We start from the raw sequence: 20,494 nt of genomic DNA, 5'->3' as shown, positions 1-20,494 counted from the left end.
CAAACATGATGGACATCTGAAGAAGGAGAAAACAGGGAAAATAGGACAGGAGCCTACCACAGAGGACCTCTCAAAGACTCTACCCAGCAGGATATCAAAGCAGATGCTGAGACTCATAGCTAAACTTTGGGCAGAGTGTAGGAAATCTTATGAAAGAAGAGGGAGATAAAAAAGACATGGAGGGGACAGAAGCTCCACAAGGAGAGCAACAAAAACAAAGAATCTGGGCACAGGGGTCTTTTCTGAGACCAACCAAGGACAATGCATGGAGATAACCTAGAACCCCTGCACAGATGTAGCCCATGGCAGTTCAGTCTCCAAGTGTGTTCCCTAGTAAGGGGAACAGGGGCTGCCTCTGACATGAACTCAGTGGCTGGCTCTTTGATCACCTCCCCCTGAGGGGTGATCTTACCAGGCCACAGAGAAAGACAATGCAGCCAGTCCTGATGAGACCTGATAGGGTAGGGTCAGATGAAAGGGGAGGAGGACCGCCCCCAATCAGTGGACTGGGGGAGGGGCAGGGAAAGAGAAGAGGGAAAAGAGGGAGCTGGAGGAAGGGGAGGGCTGGGAGGGAGAATGGGAGGCTCCATCTGGGATATAAGGGGAATAAATTGTAATAAATAAAATAAAAATAATAAGTTAAGATGTACAAAAATGATCATACACTGAGCCACAAGTTTCAAATTTTAAAGGACTAAACATATAGTTTCCTTATAAAATCAAATGGAGCAAGAACAGTAGTACAGAGCTGACTTTTATTTCATGTATTTTTACAAAAAGCACAACTTCAAGTTCAATGCTCAGTAACATGATGCACTTGATCTGCAGTATTTTTTTTTTTAAACACACTAGGAAACAATGATAAGTCAGCTTTGGTTGCTACTATCTCCAAAGTTAATGCTTCTTATCTGACTTCAAAGTCCCAAATTTTCTGCCAGAATTGATAAGATACTTAACTTACCTTTTATTCCCTGTGCACATTTTGACAAATAAATCCAACAATAAGGATGAATTGCAAAAAAAAAAAAAAAAAAAAAAAAAAAACATGCAAAATGAAAGATACACAAAAGTATATGCTTTTATACTACAGATTTCAATTTTCTAAGAAATTCTAGAAGAGAGAAGTAATTTACACTGAAAGAAAAGATTAAGTTGTTAGAAGACAGCGAAGCATGGTGGCACATGCCTTTAATCCCAGCACTCAGGGAAGGCAGATAGCTGTGAGTTCAAGGCCAGCCTGGTCTACAAAGTGAGTCCAGGATAGCAAAGGAAGGCTACACAGAGTAACCTCGTCTCGGGAAAAACAAAAAGGTTTTTAAAGAAGCTGTTAGAAGACATGGGAGATTAGACTGACTATAAAAGAAAATGAGGAAACTTTTTAGAATGATAAAACCATTTGCATATCTTGGTTGTGATGGTTAATAGACAAATTGGTTAGTAGAAAAAGGGATATACTGTTAAGTGAATAGAGCATTATTATATACAATAAAAATGGCCCTAAAAGTCTTTGCATTTCACAATAGTGAATATCTGTCCTTTGATCTCTCCTTTATAGTAACTGTGAATGGAGTATGTGCTGTCTACCTGTCTTTTAAAGAAAGAGATTCCAACTTTGCATGTACTGCCTTTCCTGTTAGCATTATTCATTCACACACTGTACTTGTTAAATGCATTGAAAATACTATTATGAATGGCTTCAAATTTCACATACTGGAAATTATATTGGTGGGAACCACACATAATTTCCAATATATCACTATCATATTTACATGTATCATATATATATGTGTGTGTAAAGCAAGGTCTACTCTCTACTATATTTCACATCCTATAAAATCCAATAAGTTTAGAAAAAAAAAAAGGGCAAATTGTAAGTATCACTTACTTTTCCTCCCCAAGCTCCTTACAACAAATCACTGTTGAAATTAGAAGCATTCAGTCAACCCATAAAACATTACTTGCAAGCTAAGGAGTGGGAAAATTTAACACACACTGAACAGAAATGTATGAATGACAAGACAACACAAATAATGATCAAGAAGATTAAAGATATAAGTATGTTCCTTACATGCACAAGAGCTATGGGACATAGCAAATGGATGACTCTTTGAAATAAACTAGACACAAAGGCAAAAACTGAATGATTTCATGTGAACACTTTGCAGAGAACTATAGCAACAGCTGCAGTGAAGATAGGGAGTTGCTGCTCGATAGGTATTTCTATTTTAGGTAATGAAGTTTTAAAAATGGATCATGCTAATGGCTGCACAATACTAGGTATGTATGGAGTGGTACTGAATTGCATATTTAAAGTGACACAGAGAATCTTATGTCATGTGATCTGACCACAATACATTTTTTATGTTCAAGAAACATTGAAAATGTCCAGCAGAAACATATACATGATAGAGATCAAAATTCTAGAAACAAAAAAACAAACAAACAAACAAACCCATATGTGAAATACACAGTACACTGGATGTGACAGAAGACTGCAGAAGACAAGGAGACCTAACACAGACAGTAAACACAGAATGAAACAGCGGGAAGCACCATCTTTCAGTAATGTGCCAATTTGATCCCCACAAAGGAAGAGAAGAGAAGAGGCTTGTTTTTCACACCTTTTAGGAAATGTGTTTTATTTTGGTGCACCCATGCAAATCTACAAGAAAATGTGCACTGGAGACCCAAGAAAGGGCACTGTTCAAAAAAGAATGCTCCAAAAATGTTATGGCAAAACCCTTACCAAGGAAAGTATGCTCGTATTGAGCATAGTAAGCCCTCCAAGAGCTGATAGCTAAGTATAACGGAAAATGATCAGGAAAAAAAAAAATGAGTGAGATAGGAACCTAGATCTAACTGATGTGCCAGCCTGCTCTGTCCAGAGAAGCACACTTAAACTTTCCTTGAATGAATGGGAAATTCATTGTTTAAGTATTCTAAGTTAAGGAGTAAATTAAGACTTGCATTTACAATAAGTACTTTAGCTAGAGAACAGAAAGTTGTAGGACTAGAAAAACTGGAGCAAAGACCACTGGAGAGGAAAATCCTGTGCTGATACAGAAATGATATGACAGTCTTCTGAGCAGGAGAGGAGAAAGCAAGGTGGCAGGAGAGATGTGAACTGTGTTTGGGAAGTGGACTAGCAGGACTGGATTTCTGGGTTGGCCCAGGAGAAATGACAGAGGAAATAATCACTGAGTCTGAGACCAAATCATAGCAGATTTGCAAGTGATCTTATCTCTGAGAGACTATAGTGAATCAAGGAGAGATGCCAGCAGATAAATATATCTCAGTCCAAAGTGGATAAAACAAAGTCATCAACACATAAACCATCAAGCAAGTCCTGGAAATATGCTGATCCAAGAGACAGAAGCTATATAGTACTTGAGGTTTCTTTCAAGGGGCAAATTGGTTATTTATATTGTTTTGTTAGCTATTTGAACACATTAGCAAAATTAGAAGTAAAAATTAATAGAGAAATTAAAGTCAATGAGAGTTTATCAGCAAGCAAGAAGGAAAGAGGTAAAGGAGTTGAGGATTTTTCTGATGATAAGCAAAACATGAGTGAAACAGAAGGAAAGGAAGAACAAATGGTACTAAAAAGATAAACTGGTGTGTCAAGTGACAGGAAACTTAAGGAATCTTCTTTTGATGACTTCTATTTTCCAGGAAACAGGAACACCATCTGTGAAAGAGAGTTTGTTTCTAAGCTGAAAGAAATGAAAGCCCCTAAGGAGAAGGAAAGATTACCCTCCCACCTTGACAGCTTTCAGAGACTGGTGACCAGCAATACGAAATGTTAGCAATCCATTAGTTGTCTGACTGTCCTCCATTATTACTCAACAAACAGTTTTTGTGTAGATCAAAGACAAACTGATCTGGAACCTAGATTGTGCCAGATGCATATAGAAGAGGTTCAATGGTACAAGGAAACTGAGGATATAGAAAAAGATCTGAATTGATGGACACTGCACTCTTGCCTACTAGTGAAGGAAGCATTTAGAGGTTCAGAGTCTTTTATCTCAAAAATCTGATCAGTAAGAAGCTTAGAGCAGGACAGAGAACGTAATGTTTTACATCTGTGATCTGAACAGCAAAGTGGATTTCAGGTAATAATGAGATACAGAACAGTTACATGGGATTCTGTGAGTGAATTATGTGGAGAAAGTAAGAGGTGGTGGAATTAGGAGATGAAAGGCAGGATTCTGAGTACTCTGTCCATGTAAACACTAAGTTCACACACACAAAATCCAGTGCCAATCTCTTCTGAAAAGTCTGTGAGTCAGATGCCTACATCTTCAACAAACAATAAGATACAGACAAGAAAGCTGTCAACAAGTGACAGCTGTGAGGAGAGGAAGCAGATAGATAACCCAAGTACATCAGACTGAGAAGGTTCTAAGAGAAAGATAACACGGGTGACTCAATGAAGAGAACCCTACATGGCAGGGACCCTAAACACACACTGAGAGCAGACACTCCCAAGTTCTAAGAGGGCTCCCCCTTAGGAGAAACGCAGGTACTTAAGGCAAGGAAAAGCTGATATTTGGGAAGGAATTTGAAGATGCAAGCAAGTATGTCAACCTCAGAACAAAAGCGGAAAACTTTGTTGCAGATGAAGAACAGCCAAGAAAAGGACTGACCATAGAAGCGCCTTTGGACTTACACATCAGACAGAAAGAGGCAGCTATGAAATGAGGCTGGTGGTTCAAACAAATCCCAAGAGCTCTCTGAAAGAGAAGACAGCAGGCATCTCAGCAACCAGCCAGTGCCTGGAACAATTACAATTAGAAAAGGATTTGTCTGTTTCTAGCGGGGGGGGGGGGGGGGGGGGGGGATACAGGCCTCTCTGGAAAGAGCCAAATTAAGTTTAGATGAATTTTGTTGGCTGATGAATATGTGCTGGTGGAGATAGAAAGATGGTTCAGGGGTTACAGCAGTGGCTGCTCTTCCAGAGGACCAGGGTTAGATTCCCAGCACCCACATGATAGCTAACAACCATCTGCAACTCCAATGCCAGGGGACTCAATGCTTTCTTCTCGCCTTCATGGGCACCAGGCAGGCAAGAGGTGCAGACATACACAAAAGCAAAACACCCATAGTCATAAAATAAAAATAAACAGATGCCATAAAATTCAGAGTAAATTCCCACACCTTCTTCCTGTCCAGAGTGTCTCATTTACTGTGTAAACAGGAGTGCTTCAAATATTAACAAACTTTACACAGTAAACAGGAAGAAGAAAAAAGACTGTGTGCTGACACTGGTGGGATGGCTCAGAAGATAAAAGTCCTTGCCACGCAAAGACTCATGACCTTAGTCCACAGAACCCACAGGGTAGAAAGACCTGACTCTCGCATAAGCTATGATTATCTGGGAAAGCAGTCTTGCTTTTATATGCATGAGACCAAAAAGAAAATAATGCCTTATGCTATTAAATGCAAACAAGAGGGATGCCCTGACATCATAGGCTATTGCCTGAATAACACAGGCCACAGAGAAAAGGTTATAGATTATATCTCTTATAATTTTTAACAGGCATATATTACTTTCGGAACTTTTAAAATTTTTTTTTTCAAAAAATTGTATTTTTCCTTATTCTATTTTGTAGATTTATTTTTGAGACAAGATCTTACTATGTAGTCCTAGCTAGTCTGAACTCCCTACATAGACCAGGATATAAAAATAAGTAAAGTAGTTAAATATTTAGGGTTTATTGTTTGTTTGGTCTTTTGAGACAGCCTCTCACAGAGCCCAGCCTGACCTCAAACTTGCTACAGAGCCAAGGATGATTTTGAACTTCTTATCCTCCCACCTCTGCCTGAGTGTTGAGGTTCATAACCCGTGCTGACTTTACGTGGTGCTGGAGTTTAAGGCCAGAGCATGCTAGGCAAGGCATTCTACCAACTCAGCTACATCTTCCGAACCAACTGCTACAACTCTAAAGATTCTTTTACTATGCCACTCTAGCACTTCATACTCATTAGATACTGGCCGGAAGTGTGCAGTTTTATTAGCTATGGTAACTCAAAATATTAAAGGTAAAAAAATATGCTGCCATTCTCCTCTAAGTTCTATAATTATTATCTCCAAACTCAATAAACACAGGCAGTCTGGAGATGGCTCAGATAATTAGGAGCACTGACTATCCTTCCACAGGATTCAGGTTCAATGCCTAGCACCTACCCTACATGACAGTTCAAAGCCATCTCTAACTCCAGTTCCAGTGGCTGCAATGCCCCCTTGTGAACTCCAAGGGCAGCAAGCGTACATGTGGTACACAGACACACTTGCATACAAAACAATCATACAAATGTTTTTTTTAAATCAATAAGCACAGTTTTTCAAACTTCTACAATATATATTTCAAGTTTCTAAAAGATAATATATACACATTCCTTAATAACAAAAAAACTAGTGGCTGGAGAGATGGGGGAGCTGTTTAAGAGTCCCAGCAACCATATAGTGGCTCCCAAACATCTATACTAGGATTTGATGCTCTCTTCTGTCTAATGCCTCTTCTGTCATGTAGTCATATGTGCAAATAGAGCACTCATGTACATGAATAAATAAATATTTTTTTAAAAATTAAAGTATTATATTATCAAAAGTACTTGAAGGACTAATAAAAAATGGGTACCATATCAGCTACTGATGAATTGTCTGTCTTCTCTAATTTTCTATGGAGAAAACAATTATTTGGTTGGTTGGTTCTGGTTTGGTTTGGTTTATTTTTGATACAAGGTTTCTCCGTGTAACAACTCCGACTGTCCTAGGACTTGGTTTGTAGACCAGGCTAGCCTCGTAGAGATCGACCTGCTTCTGCCTCCCAAGTGCTAGAACTAAAGGCATGCACCTCTATGCTCGGTTGAGAAAATGATTTAAACAATACAGCTGGAGAGATGGCTCACTGTTTAAGAGTATTGTCTGTTCTTCCAGAGATCCTGAGTTCAACTCCTACCTAGCACCTACATGGTGGCTCACAACCATCTATACTGGAATCTGACACCCTCTTCTGGGGTGCAGGTGCACATGCAGATAGAGCACTCATATACATAAAGTAAATAAATCAATCTTAAAAAAATTTTTAACACACTTTAAAAATCTAAACAGTACTCTAGTATTGCTTGATATAACCAAGCTGCTTTGCATATTAAAATTCAAAATTGTTTTAAAAATGAAGATTGTAAGCCAGATGCAGTGGCACACATCTGTAATCCCACCACTCAGGGAAGCAGTGGCAGGTGGATCTCTGTGGGTTTGAGGACAGCCTGGTCTACAAAGCAAGTCCAGGACATCCAAGGCTACACAGAGAAATCCTGTCTTAAAAAAACAAAAACTGGAAAAAAATAGATTGTATTTTACACTTTTTTGTTTTCTTTTTATTGTTGTTTTGGGGGTTTTTTGTTTGTTTTTCTGAGACAGATTTTTCTCTGGGTAGCCCTGGCTATCCTAGAACTTGCTGTGTAGACCAGGCTGACATACTCAGAAATCCACCTGCCTCTGCCAATACCACAAAAGAATGTTTGAAGCCTTCTCTGTTTTCTAAACACAGGGATAACCACAGGATAGAAATAGGACACACTGATTTGGGAGCTATAATTTGAAGGAACTTACATTCAATTTTAAATTTCTAGTTAAGTTTTTCCTCATAAATTAGGCTGATGATATATCTACGATGACCATTATTTTTTACTTTTCTGTTTATTAAATATGAAATATCAAAATTACATATTTTGGGCTGAGGCGATAGTCCAGTTAGTAGAATACTTGCTTAACATGCACAAAACCCTGGCTTCAATCTTTGGCTCTACATAAATGGGGAATGATGGCACAGGCCTGTAAGCTCAAGGACTGGGGTAAGTAGAGGTAGAAAGAACAAAAGTTCAAGGCCGTTGTTTGCTACATGGCAAATTTAGGCCACTCTGGTATACATGCAATTCTATCTCAACAGGAAAAGAATAAACATAGTAATGAAAATCGGAACTTTAAGGTCATTCGCAGTCACATAGCAAAATTATACATTTGAGGACAATAAGGAGGCTCATCCAGTGGAGGCCCTGGCTACCAAGGCTGAAGCCCTGAGTTCAATCCTTCAATCCATGGGACTCACACAGTGGAAGGAAGAGAACTAACTCCCAAAAGTTGTTCCCTCGTTTCCACAAATGCACTGTGGCATGTGTACACCTATACAAGTACATACCATGTACACAGACAAACACACACACATATATTAATGTAAATTTTTAAAACTTCTTAGAAATAAGTTTTTGTACACACTTTTTAAACTAGCATAAGATGTAATGATAAATTTGTTATTATGTATACCTTATCACATAGTATTTCTTTAAAAAACAAAACAACTTATGCTTCTTTTAGGAAAGCCCAGCAAATTAAGGAAGGGAAGGAGGAACAGAGAAAAGGCAGAGAAGCTGGCTAGCCTTAATTAATCTGATTTGTAGAGTCCTAAAAGATAAAATGTTATGATCCTACCATCCTTCAATATATCAGCCACATACACAACTCTATCTTCTGAAAAGATATTGAACATCTGGGTCTCATTTTACCACTCAGTACAAGAAAAAAAGTATATACACAGTACCTTTCATCTTCTTCCTGAAGATGACGTGCATCATTATCACCAGAAATGCTCCTTCAATGCATGGAAACTCCTGGCTATCTCAGTCACCTACTTCAGGAGACCTGACTTGGGGAGCTCCCCCAAAAGGATCTGCAAAGGGAGATCCCGACATGAGGGTGTTCACAGTAGTATCCCCACATTTAATATTTCAAGTGCTTTTGCAAAAATTCAACATAACAAAATTCATTTTCAGTAGCTTTTAAAAGAACCAGTTCAGGGCTGGAGAGATGGCTCAGAGGTTAAGGGCACTGGCTGCTCTTCCAAAGGTCCTGAGTTCAATTCCCAGCAACCAGATGGTGGCTCACAAGCATCCATAATGAGATCTGGTGCCCTCTTCTGGTATGCAGGTATACATAGAGGCAGAACACTGTATACGTAGTAAATAAATAAATCTTAAAAAAAAAATCAGTTCAAGACAACTATGTTAATGTATGTTATATACTTGACACACACACACACACACAAACACCAAGCCAGCAGGGTGGCACACTCCTTTACAGAGGATATCTTCGTAGTCTTAAAAAAACAAACAAAAACCCTACAACCAAAAGTAATTTTAACATGAATTTAACATGAGAGAAAAAGCAAATAAAGAATTCTTTGCTAAAATTTCCCTGATTCTTTTTTTCAAGAACAAATATATTGGGTTTTTTTTCTCATTTATTTATTTATTTTATTCACTTTACATCCTTGTAGCCCCTTCCCTCTTCTCAAGGGCAAAGGCTGTATTTAGTAAAAATTCCAAACAATTACAATCATCTAAGAGTATAGATTCTAGATGAAATATGCTTAAATAAAAGGAAAAATACTAAAGTCTTATGCATACATAATTCTCAAATAAGGAATCATCTGAGAAGACCCAAAAATGTGCAAATAACATAACTGCACAAATCAGCATGCGTTGCCAGCTGTGAACAAGAGTGGACATGTTATCTGTATACTAATTTGCGGGGTATTTAAAGACAAAGCCAATGCAACTGTTTCAGCATGGCAGTTAGCACTCTACAGGAACCTAGTTATTAGAGTAACAATAAGAATTGTTTCTAATCTGTATGCAGAAAAGAGAGATACAGCACTCTAACTCAAGATAACAGAATGTTTATCAATTTATTCCTAACAACTTATTAAAATTAAAAGATGAACCCAAAACAGAACCAAAATAGGTGAAAAGGCCATGTTTACATCAGAGTCCTCAACATGTGTTGTTTAACGATAACTAAACAAAATGTGGTGGTACATACCTGTAATCTTAGCACTGGGGATGCTAAGACAGGAGGAAAGACAGTTTGGGGCCAGCCTGGGCTACATAGTGAGACCCTGTCTCAAGAAAAAGAGAGATGAAAAGAGAATAGAAAGGAGCCCAACTAGTTGAGTCCAGTGCTTCTACCAGAGTTTTCACAGTTCAAGAAGAGTTTTTCATTACTAAGAAGTAAAAGGTTTTCTAACAAAGTTTATCTTTAATAAAAGAAAAATGCTTGTTAACTATGACTCTCATGTGCAGGGGAAAAAACCCTCTTCATTACTTGATTAGCATGTCTTTGCACAAAGACAATTTAAATATATTGATTTAAACTAGACCACATTCAGAGTACACTGATAAAAATCAAAAGAACAATCTCTCTTTAGAAAGCACCAACTAAAATTCATGTTATTAGTAAAGTACACTGCAAGTACTATTATTCATTAATAAAAAGAATATGAAATTGTACAGCCATTTCAGAAAATATTGGCAGCTTTTCAAAATTAAGCATAAACTACCACATTACCCTACAATCTCATTCCTTGAAATTCGTGAGAGATAAAAACATGTCCTCACATATGGTAAATTCATAAACAAAATGTAATATGTAATTCATGCAATAACATTATTCTGCAATACTAAGGAACAAAATACTAACACATGCTACAATACAGATGAACCTCAAAACATACTGGGGAAAGAAGCCAGATGCAATGATGGCATATTGTGTGTGACAATTTAAGCAGAAATGTCCCTCACAAATGTGGGTATCTGAACAACTCCAGGTGGTGGTGCTGTTTGGAGAAGCTGTAAAACCTTTACGAGGCGCAGCCTTGTTGGAGAAGTATGTTACTGGGAGTAGGCAAAGTAAAAAGCCTCAACTACTTCCAGTTTGTTCTCTTTGATTCCTGCTGGTGGCTAGGGATGTGAGCTCTCTCACCTCCCTGTTCTGCTTCCATGCCTGCCACTTACTGTCATACTTCCTTTGCCATGATGGATGGGCTCTTATCTCCCTGGGACTGTAAGCCAAAATAAACCTTCTACAAGTTGCCTTGGTCATAGTGTTTTATCACAGCAACACAAAAGTAACCAATATAATTTTTTAAAAAAAGTAAAAGTAACTAATATAACTGTAGAGTACCATTTATGTAGAATTCACATAAACACACACACAAAGATAAACTTATAGATGCAGAGCAGGAGCTGGGACTTAAGTCAGGACTGAGAACCTACACAACAGAATTTTAGAGGTAATGAGAACTTCTACATTAATTAAACTGCAAATGTAAAATGGATGAATTTATAGCAAATAAAGAATACCTCAATGAAGCTGAGGTGTGGTAGCACATGCTTTTATTCCCAGCACTCAGAAGGCAGAGACAGGTAGATCTCTGTGAGTTCAAGCCCAGCCTGGTCTCTACATGGTTCCAGGACAGCCAGCTTTACATAATAAACACCCTACCCCCAAAAACAAACTGAAACAAAAAATACTGATGAAAATAAAAATAGCCTGAAAAGCTAGAAAACAACAGTATCATTGTATTATTGTTCCTCAGCCTGACTTTGATCTCAGACCTGAGATCTAATTTATTCTAAGAATAAATTAAGAGATAGACAGATGGACAGTGTCTATGTCTGCAAATTATACTTATATATTCAACCATTATGAAGGATTTACAAGCAAATACTATATTATATATTACTCCCTTTCTCTAATAGAATACCTCTAACAAAGGGTAACTCTAACTCAATTTTTTTTGTAACTTTTAAATATACAACAGGCAATTACATTTATTAGAAAAGGAAACATTACAAACACTAAATAGGAAAAAAGTCAAATAAAATGTTAATAACCACGGAATTGGCAAAATGGCTCAGTGTGTAAAAACACCTGCTGCCATGTCTGATAATCTGAGTTTGATTCCCTGGTAGGAGATACTCTGAAAAATTGTCCTCTGACTTCCGAGTGGCACATACATACCCATGAACACATATACATACATACAAATAAACATAAAATGTAATAAAAGTTGTTTTGAAATATGCTTGCTATCTGAAAGTTTTTCAATATAGTCTTTCACCACGACTTGTTTGTTTGTTTGTTTGCTTTGGGGTGGGATCCCCTGGAACTGGAACTGACAGCTATGAGCTGCCACATGAGTGCTGAGGATTGAACCCTCTTGAAGAGCAGCTGGACCTCGTAGCCACTGAGCCATCTCTCTAGCCCCTCACTATGACTTCTAATGACTTTGTTTTTACTCCTCTCTTTCCAGGTTTTCTGGAAAGAGGTTTCTCTGTTTAGCCCCAGCTGTCCTGAAACTCACTTTGCAGACCAGGCTGGCCTCGAATTCACAGATCTGTCTGTCTCTGCATCCCAACTGCTGGGAGACATCTGCATTCTTGATCAAAATCATGCCCTTTGACTTTGTTTTTAATTTTGTCAGTAAGCAAATATTGCTTTATTACTAACAGCCAATATACTGTTTTGAGGAATAACCTGAAATTTACTACCGTCATCTCAGCTCTTCTTGATCATGAAAAGCTGACAACACAGAAATCACCTGGCTCCACAGGGAACTAGATGTGACTGACTAGAATCTAAGGCAGGGGAAGAGATGACACACAAGTGATTAGAGGCTATTTAGCTCACAGTGTCTTAACTTCACCTAAAACACAGAATAAAATGAATTTTTATCTTTTTCTAGACACACCATTTCAGTACAACCTGGAAAATATCTACAATACAATTACTTTTCCTACAAAACCAACTATTCTAATCTCTCAAACCTATCCTCTGAGCATACAAATATTTGCCTATCTTCCTTCTTATGGATAGACCAGGGCCAAATAACAGAAACACATCAAAATGTTTACTTGGGGTCTGCTGTAATATCACTTCTAGAGGTAAAACACCTCTAAAGATTCACTCCTATAAGGGGAGGAGGCCCTCCACTACCAGTGGACTGGGGAAGTGGAATGGGAGGAGATAAGGGATAAAGGGAGGGAAGGAGGGAGAGATGGACTGGGATGGAACGAGGGTGGGCTACAGCTGGGATACAAACTGAATAAATTGTAATAAATAAATTATATTAAAAAGATTCACTCCTATTACTTAAAACTGAATTACTTTTTAATTCAGCAAATAGCTAAAGAACATAACAGGAAGACAAAAACAGCTATATCCTAATAGAGTTTATATTCTATGCATAAAATTAAAATAAACACACAAGCCAGGTATTGCCCCCATACCTATCACCCTAGTACTCAGGAAGCTGAGAACAGAGGTTCTTGAGCTCAGGGGCAGCCTGGGCTACAAAGGACATTCAAGACCAGTCGGCTATACAGTGCGTTCTTCACTTTACAACAATAAGTAAATTAAATAAATAACCTCAATGGCCAGAAAGCATTAAAAATGCAATACTTTAACACTGTAAGACTTCCTCAGCACTATTACCCAAGTAGTACAGCAGGCTTGCTTCTACTAAAAGAAGTCCCTTCTCATCTCCAGAGCTAAAAGCTAACCTTTACTTAAATTGTCACACACAATATGCCATCACTGCATGTGGCTTCTTTCCCCAGTAGAATGTTTTGAGGTTCATCTGTACTGTAGCATGTGTAGGGAAGTGTTAGAAACTAGTTCCCAATCTGTAATCCCTTAAAAATAAATTTTCTATCACTTACATCATAACCAAAATTGTTCAAAAATCTTTTACAGAATAAAGTAAATGAGGCATTAAATATAAAACCAATTATAAAAAAAAAAAATTTAGATACCTGGAAAACAAGCCATAACATCCTTAGAAATATTCTCCAAAAGAGTTAACACCAATGAACCAAAAAGCAACCCTAATATCAGAAAGGAGAAGAATAAACGAAATGTGAGAATGAAGAGACTAGCCACCGTCAACAGAATACTTTCCAAAAAGGTAAATGAAAGTCATTTAAAACAAGCCATCTGCAGACCTGTCCAAAAACATCTACATAGTGTGATCACCCCTTCAAGGAGCAGGAAAGCACAAATGGAAGGAGCAGCTTTCAGCAAGGATAAGGAACAGGCAAGCACTGTGACTTGATACTAACTTGCATATTAAGCTCCATATAATAAGCTAGCCTATTAAAAGTAATTGTGCTTTTGTGAGCTGTGTTTTTTTTTTGTTTGTTTGTTTACATTTCTTGTGTGTATGTGCCACCGTGCATATGTAGAGATCAGAGGATAACTTGTGGGAGTCAATTCTCTTTGTCCACCATGTGAGTCCCAAGACCAAACTCAAGGTCACCAAGCTTGGCAGCAAGCACCTCTATCAACTGAGCCCTTTAGATTTTCAGTGACATGTCATCCTGGGCCTATAAGGTCATCCTGAGCCATCAACTTTCTCTTTCCCAGTAACCCTCCTCATGAGCAACCACTGTAGAATAATTTTAAAGGTAAGATGTTTCCTATCTTCCCAGCTACGGCTGGCCAGCTGCCCATTTCCACAGATAAAACTAAAATCAGTTTTAAACAAAGCTTAGTTAGACAACATAACCATAACTAAGAATTTGAAGATGACTATTAAGAAAACACACAAAAGTCTATTTCTAATTTCTGATTTTTGGCAAAGATGACAAAGCAACCCAGCAAAAAAGGAAAACCACTTTTCCCAAAATGACAATGATGATTATGATGATAATAAGAATGGTGCTGAGTAGTAAGTAGTCTGAGTAACCAGTCATGTGGAGAAAAAAAGAAAATCAGTTTCAGTCCCTAACTCGCACCTACACTAAACTTGATGAAATGTATCCTACGCCTATATATAAATGTTAACTCATAAAGCTTTTAGAATAAAAGCAAAAGAGGGTATTTCCAAGAGATAGGACTAGGCAACAATTACTTGGGCAGAAAAAAAAACAGTAACAATTTTTGAAATGGTTAGAAACAGACATAGCACACACTAAGAAAAAATATTCACAAAGCAAATCTCACAGCATTTCCTTTACACACAAAATCATTTCTATGTCTAGCACATAAAAACTTATATGATAGCCCCAACTTTTCAAAGGGGCAAATACTCTAACAGATGATTCACATATTTATATATAAATAGCCAGTATTTGCAGTAGTCATCAGAATGTGCAAATTACAACACAGTGACCAACCATGACCCACCACAGGATTTTTTTAATGTTATGAAAGATGGAGAACAACTGGAATTCTCCCTTCTGTGTTGTTGGCACAAGTGTAAAATAGTATAACCACTTTAAAAAGATCTGGTCACTTCCTAAAAAAGCAAACATACATATATCCTATGACACAGCAATTCTACCTCATTATCAACCCAAGAAAAATAAAAACAAGTCCTTCCTTACAAAGACTTAGCACGAATCATTTATAACAAAATTTATTTTAAGGCAAGAACTCACTACGTAGCTGGGGCTGGCTTGGAAATCACTCTATAGACCAGGCTGGCCTCAAACTCACAGAGCTCTGCCTGCCTCTGCCTCCTGAGTGCTGGGATTAAATCAGGTGTGCACACCTTGCCCAGGTTATAACATTTATTAAATTTATTTCTAATATCTATAGTATAAATGGCTTAGCAAGCAGGAAAGAACACTAGTGGCTAGCCTGACAAACCTGAGTTAGATCTCAAAGCCCACATAGTAACAATCAACCAAGTTTTCCTCAGTTCTCTACACACGTACTCACAAATAAATAAATGTAAAAAAATAACCTAAATGTGTTTTTTAAAGTAATTAATCTGTACATTCTAAATGTACATCTACTTCACAAGAGTATGTACAAAATATTTTTTCATCTTTTATTCTATCTCATTTTTATTACATCTGCAAAATAGTCTCAGTCATAACATGTGCAACTGTATTTTAATCGGGTGAAAAGCCAGCACTACATGGAAAGAACCTAGACACTACAGTAAGTATTTTCATGGAGATGGAGGCGACATTCACCTCGCATATGCAAGGTCTCAATTCCCACAATTACCAAAAATAAAATTTCCATATAGTAGTATTTTCATACAGATGGCAGGTGCCAGTCCTAGTAGGTGTTTCTGGGGCCAAGCAGATGGCTCGGCAGTTACAGGCAGTTGATGCCAAGCCTGATAGCCTTAGTTTGATTACTGGGATCCTCATGGTAGAAGGAAACTTCTGCAAATTGTCCTCTGACCTCCACACCTGTGCCATGACACACAACACCCCACCCAAAACACACACACATAACTAAACGTAAATTTAAAAAGTTTTAATGGGTATTTTGTTTTTCCACCTTTTGAAATTATAAATAAATACTTGATCACCTTTACCCATTCACAAAACCCATAGGTTACCATGACTGCATACTCTGAAAGAACTACAGAAAATCCCAAAGCACAAACCTTAAGACATTTCTCCAGAATACATATTAACTTAAACCATAGGGCAAGCAATGTGAGGATCTGTGACAACAACACAGAGACATACCAAAAGTTTCAAACTCTACAAACGAGCATCACTTAAGGTCCTCCCTTAGAAATAGTTCAAACAATGACCTTCAAAAAGGCTCAGCTGTACAGGTACTTACTTCCCATCAAGCCTGAAAACCGCTTGACCTGAATTTGATCCCTAGGTGATATAGGAGTAGAGAACTGACTCCCACAGTTGTCCTCTGACCTCCACACACACGTGCCACTGCAGGGCACATGCCCACACTCAATCACACAAGATAGTTTTGTTTTTTTAATTACAGAAGCAAATCTCTCTTGAAACTATTTTTAAATAGTACCAACCAGCTCACAATCTGCAACTTCAAAAGAGTTGCTTATTTTAGGGCCAAATAAAGCAACTAGCCTCTGCACAGAAACAAGATAATTTCGTCTGCACGCTGATAGTGTTCTGGAATCCAGCCCTACATAAGCTTGACAATGATTAGCACTTACGACAGCAAACTCAAAATGATAATTGCATGCACCTAAAACTGTGTGACAAGAAATATCTGTAACAAAAATCATTTCCTACCTCAAAGAAAACAAAGCTAACAAAAATTTGTCAAGTGCACTCAGAAGTCAGATGGGAGTAAAGATGTACCATGCACTGATACTGTATGCTATCTTGTGTAACTTGTCTTCCTATGAATGGTGTGCCTAGCCTACTGAAAACATGTTTCAGAATATCCTGGTATGTTTCACCATCGAGTGTCATGGTACTTTCGAAGCTTTTGAAAACAGTAACTAAATTCCATGCTGTGTTTGTATTAAACTATTAAAGATATTTTTTCTAGAATAAAACCAAAAGAAATACAAGGTTATGTTAAGCAATGATTATCTGTGAAGTACATCTCATAGTAAGATTTCAGATCTTTAAAGTAATAACAGCTACTATTTCATAAATATTAAAAAAAACATTTTTTATAATGTCAGTTTAAAGACTAATATGCTGAATTAAAACTTGGAGGAATAAAAAGGTTGAGGATGAATGGCAGTGATGATTGGCACAACAATGTGGACGTATTTAATATCATACAATCGCGCACTTCAACATGGTTTAAAATGGCACGTTTTATGTATACTACTACTACTACAATTAAAATTTTTAAAAATTCTCGTAGTCAGGGTTACCATTGCTGTGATGAACCACCATGACCAAAGCAACTTGGAAGGAAAGGGTTTATGGCTTACACTTCCACAGCACAGGAAGTCAGGATAGGAACTCAAAACGGCAGAAAACTGGAAGAAGGCACTGATGCAGAACCTTGGAGTGCTGCTTACTGGCTTGCTCCCCATGCTTTGCTCAGCCTGTCTATAGGACCCAGGTCCGTCAGCCCAGGGATGGCATCACCCACAATGGGCTGGGCTTTCCCTCATCAATCACTAATTAGGAAAATATCCTATAGCTGGCTCTTAGGGAGACATTTTCTCAACTGATATCCTTCCTTTCAGTTAACTCCAGCTTGTGTCAAACTGACATGAAACCAACCAACACATAATTCATTCTAATATTCTACAATAAAATATACATAACTTAGAAATAATTATTTTAACTTTACCAATGTTTTCAATATCTATCAACAAGACTTGTACTGACTCTCAATGAAATGTAATCAACTAAAAACAGCAGTAAGCCTGCTGTCAAATCATCAAACGGATGTCAACCCTCATAACAGTAAATGTCACAATAACAAATGTGGGTCTTGGCTGTACTAATTATTCAATGAAGGAACTAAACTGTTACTGACCATGTGTAATAATTCAAGAAATATTTTAATAAGACATATTGTCATGTCACAGGTATTAAACAGCTTAGTTCCTAGCTCAGAATGATTCTAATAATGATGATTAACATCACTAAAATACAAGAGATGAATGTGAATGTAAAGACATTTCTATCTGGGATTGAGAATGAGCCTGGTGAATATTTGAGATTTACAGATACTATTTTTAACTGAACTTTCTGGCCTAGGATCAAAGTTTTGCTAGCGAAATACCAAAGTGAAAATGCTGGCAGTGACGCCAGAGAAGCTTTGCTTTATCTACAGAAGGGCTATGACCTCCATGCAACTAATCCTACTATGAGCTAAAGACTTCCAAAAACCGTCCTAAAAGAACACAGGAACCTACTACCAGGCAAAATAAATAAATAACCCCCCAACTCATCCCCCAAAAGCCAAATCTCTACATCTACACATCCTATAGAAAGATACCCACTCTCTAGTCAGTTCCTGCATTGTGGCCAAACAGGACTGAGTCACTCTGCAAATGATTCCAGAAACCTCAAAGGATAACCAACGGCCTCAGAAGAAAAGTTAGTCAGTGGAAAGGGAGGAGACAGTTTTTCTCATCACAGAGTCACTAGGCTTCTCCTAGTAGGGCCCAGAGCTGACATGCTTTTTGGCACAGAATGCCTGATCACCCACCCTACGACTAGCCCTCCAGAGCTGATAGCACGAGTATCTTTTTTCGCCTTCTCCTCAGGATACGTGGTCACACTTTTTCCCATAAATGCATCTCTATCTTGCCAAACATAATCGCTTCCCCCAAAAAGACCAGAACTATGACAGCATTCTATGTGGCGTTTATTGTAAAACGCGTTCTTTTCTTAATCGAGCTCCAGCCAGCAGCCTTCCCGAGGCTCTTATTTTGGATTTTGAATACTATGGGCAAGACGAGAAGGGCAAGAAGATTTATTCCATTCTACAATTCAAACTCATGTCTTGGCTCCGGAGCAACAATCTCCGGAAATTTAATTTACATAAATTCAAATGCACTAAACAGCTACTATGGAATGTCCAAGGGCAACTGAAAAGAAGCAAACTTGAGCTGTGCGCTCCCAGATTTCCGACGAAGAGGACGAAGGGAGGGCAGCTCTTTGTCATGTACCCCAGGTGGTACTCCCAATAGGGAGAGCATCGGGTTTCTCTCTCCCTGGATTTCACCCTAGCTCCCACGCTGCGTGACACTTTCAAATTAGCTAGTCTGGGGTAGGAAGCACAGCCAATCCTCCACCTTTCCGCCCTAAACCGACTAGGTAGGCGGGAAGGAGACCACGGGTGTTTCCTCCCAGCGCGCTCCAAGAAAAGGGGGCGGCCGAGATGACACCCGTGCACAGGGGGGTGGATCGGAGGAATCCCCGGTGGGGTCTCCACTCCGGAACCTGACTCTCCAGTCCCCCCGGACAGCCGGAAGCTGGGCGGGTGGGCCAACGGGGACCAGGCAGGGCGGGGAGCTCCCTCCCAAGCCGGCACCTACCAGCAAGCTCTCCACGTTGATGGGCGAGCGAGGGTCTCGGATGAGCGCCTCCAGCTTCCTCTGGCGGCCCGCGCCCGCCCCGTCCCCCGGCGCGGCCTCGGGGGCGCCGGGCATTTTCCCCGTCGGTGGGGGCCGGCTCATGCCGCTTCGCCCGGCCTAGCGCCGCCCGCGGAACCTCTGCCCGGGCCCGCCGCGCGCCGCTGTCTGAGGAGCCGCCCGGCCCGGCCGGGTGCAGCGAGGCACACGGCGTCCCCGCCCCTCAGCCGCACGCGCGCCGCCCGACCCGTAGCGAGCTCGCCAGGACCCCGCGGGCGGGCGCGGGGAAGGGGCGCCCGCGCCGCACCGCCCCGCCCTCGGGGCTCAGGCCGCTAGGGCCGCCGCCCGTCCGCCCGCATGTCGCCGCCGGCTGCCTCGCGCGCCCACAAGCCCGCTCCCCTCGCACGCAGTCCGCGCCGCGGCCCTTCCCGGCCGCGCGCCGCCGCTACCCACAAGCCCCTCCGCCCGCGGGTCGGCCGCGCGCTCCCCCGCCCCGCCCACCCCGGCGCGTCCTCGCTGCACGCCCCGCCCCCTGGCCTCCGGCCCCGCCCCGCCGCGGAGCAGAGCTGAGAAGCTTCTTTTCCGCTCCGTCTCCACTGGTCTGGTTGCGTCGTCTGTCCCGCTCCCGGAGCTGGGAGTCGGAACGGGTGGCCGCGCGATGCCCTGTGGTCCCCGTCGCGTGCCCCGCGTCGCCCGCCGGACCCCGCGGCCTAGCTGACGTCCGCGCCCCCCTCCCGCCGTGTCCCGCTGACTCAGCGCGCAGCTATGCACGCCGCGCCGAACTGCAGCGCCCCGGGTCAGCGCCCTACCCGGGCCTGCGCGCCCGGGGCCATGGCCTGGGGCTGTAGGGGGCGGGGAGGCCG

At 40.2% G+C, this 20,494-nt stretch overlaps 1 protein-coding gene across 1 annotated transcript in view; it reads right to left on the bottom strand.

Annotated features, from left to right (window-relative positions):
• Positions 1-20,074, bottom strand: part of Rock2 (Rho associated coiled-coil containing protein kinase 2) — a 94,891-nt gene extending 74,817 nt beyond the window's left edge. Inside the window, exon 1 of the mRNA XM_060366174.1 lies at positions 19,596-20,074. Coding sequence (XP_060222157.1) covers positions 19,596-19,736 — 141 coding nt within the window. The 5' untranslated portion in view covers positions 19,737-20,074. The remainder of the gene's footprint in view (positions 1-19,595) is intronic.
• Between the last annotated feature and the right edge of the window lie 420 nt (positions 20,075-20,494).

This window comes from Meriones unguiculatus, chromosome 1 (assembly GCF_030254825.1).
Source record: "Meriones unguiculatus strain TT.TT164.6M chromosome 1, Bangor_MerUng_6.1, whole genome shotgun sequence".
Taxonomy (NCBI): Eukaryota; Metazoa; Chordata; class Mammalia; order Rodentia; family Muridae; genus Meriones; species Meriones unguiculatus.
The sequence above is the reverse complement of the archived record's forward strand: the minus strand, read 5'-3'. Positions and strand labels throughout refer to the sequence as shown.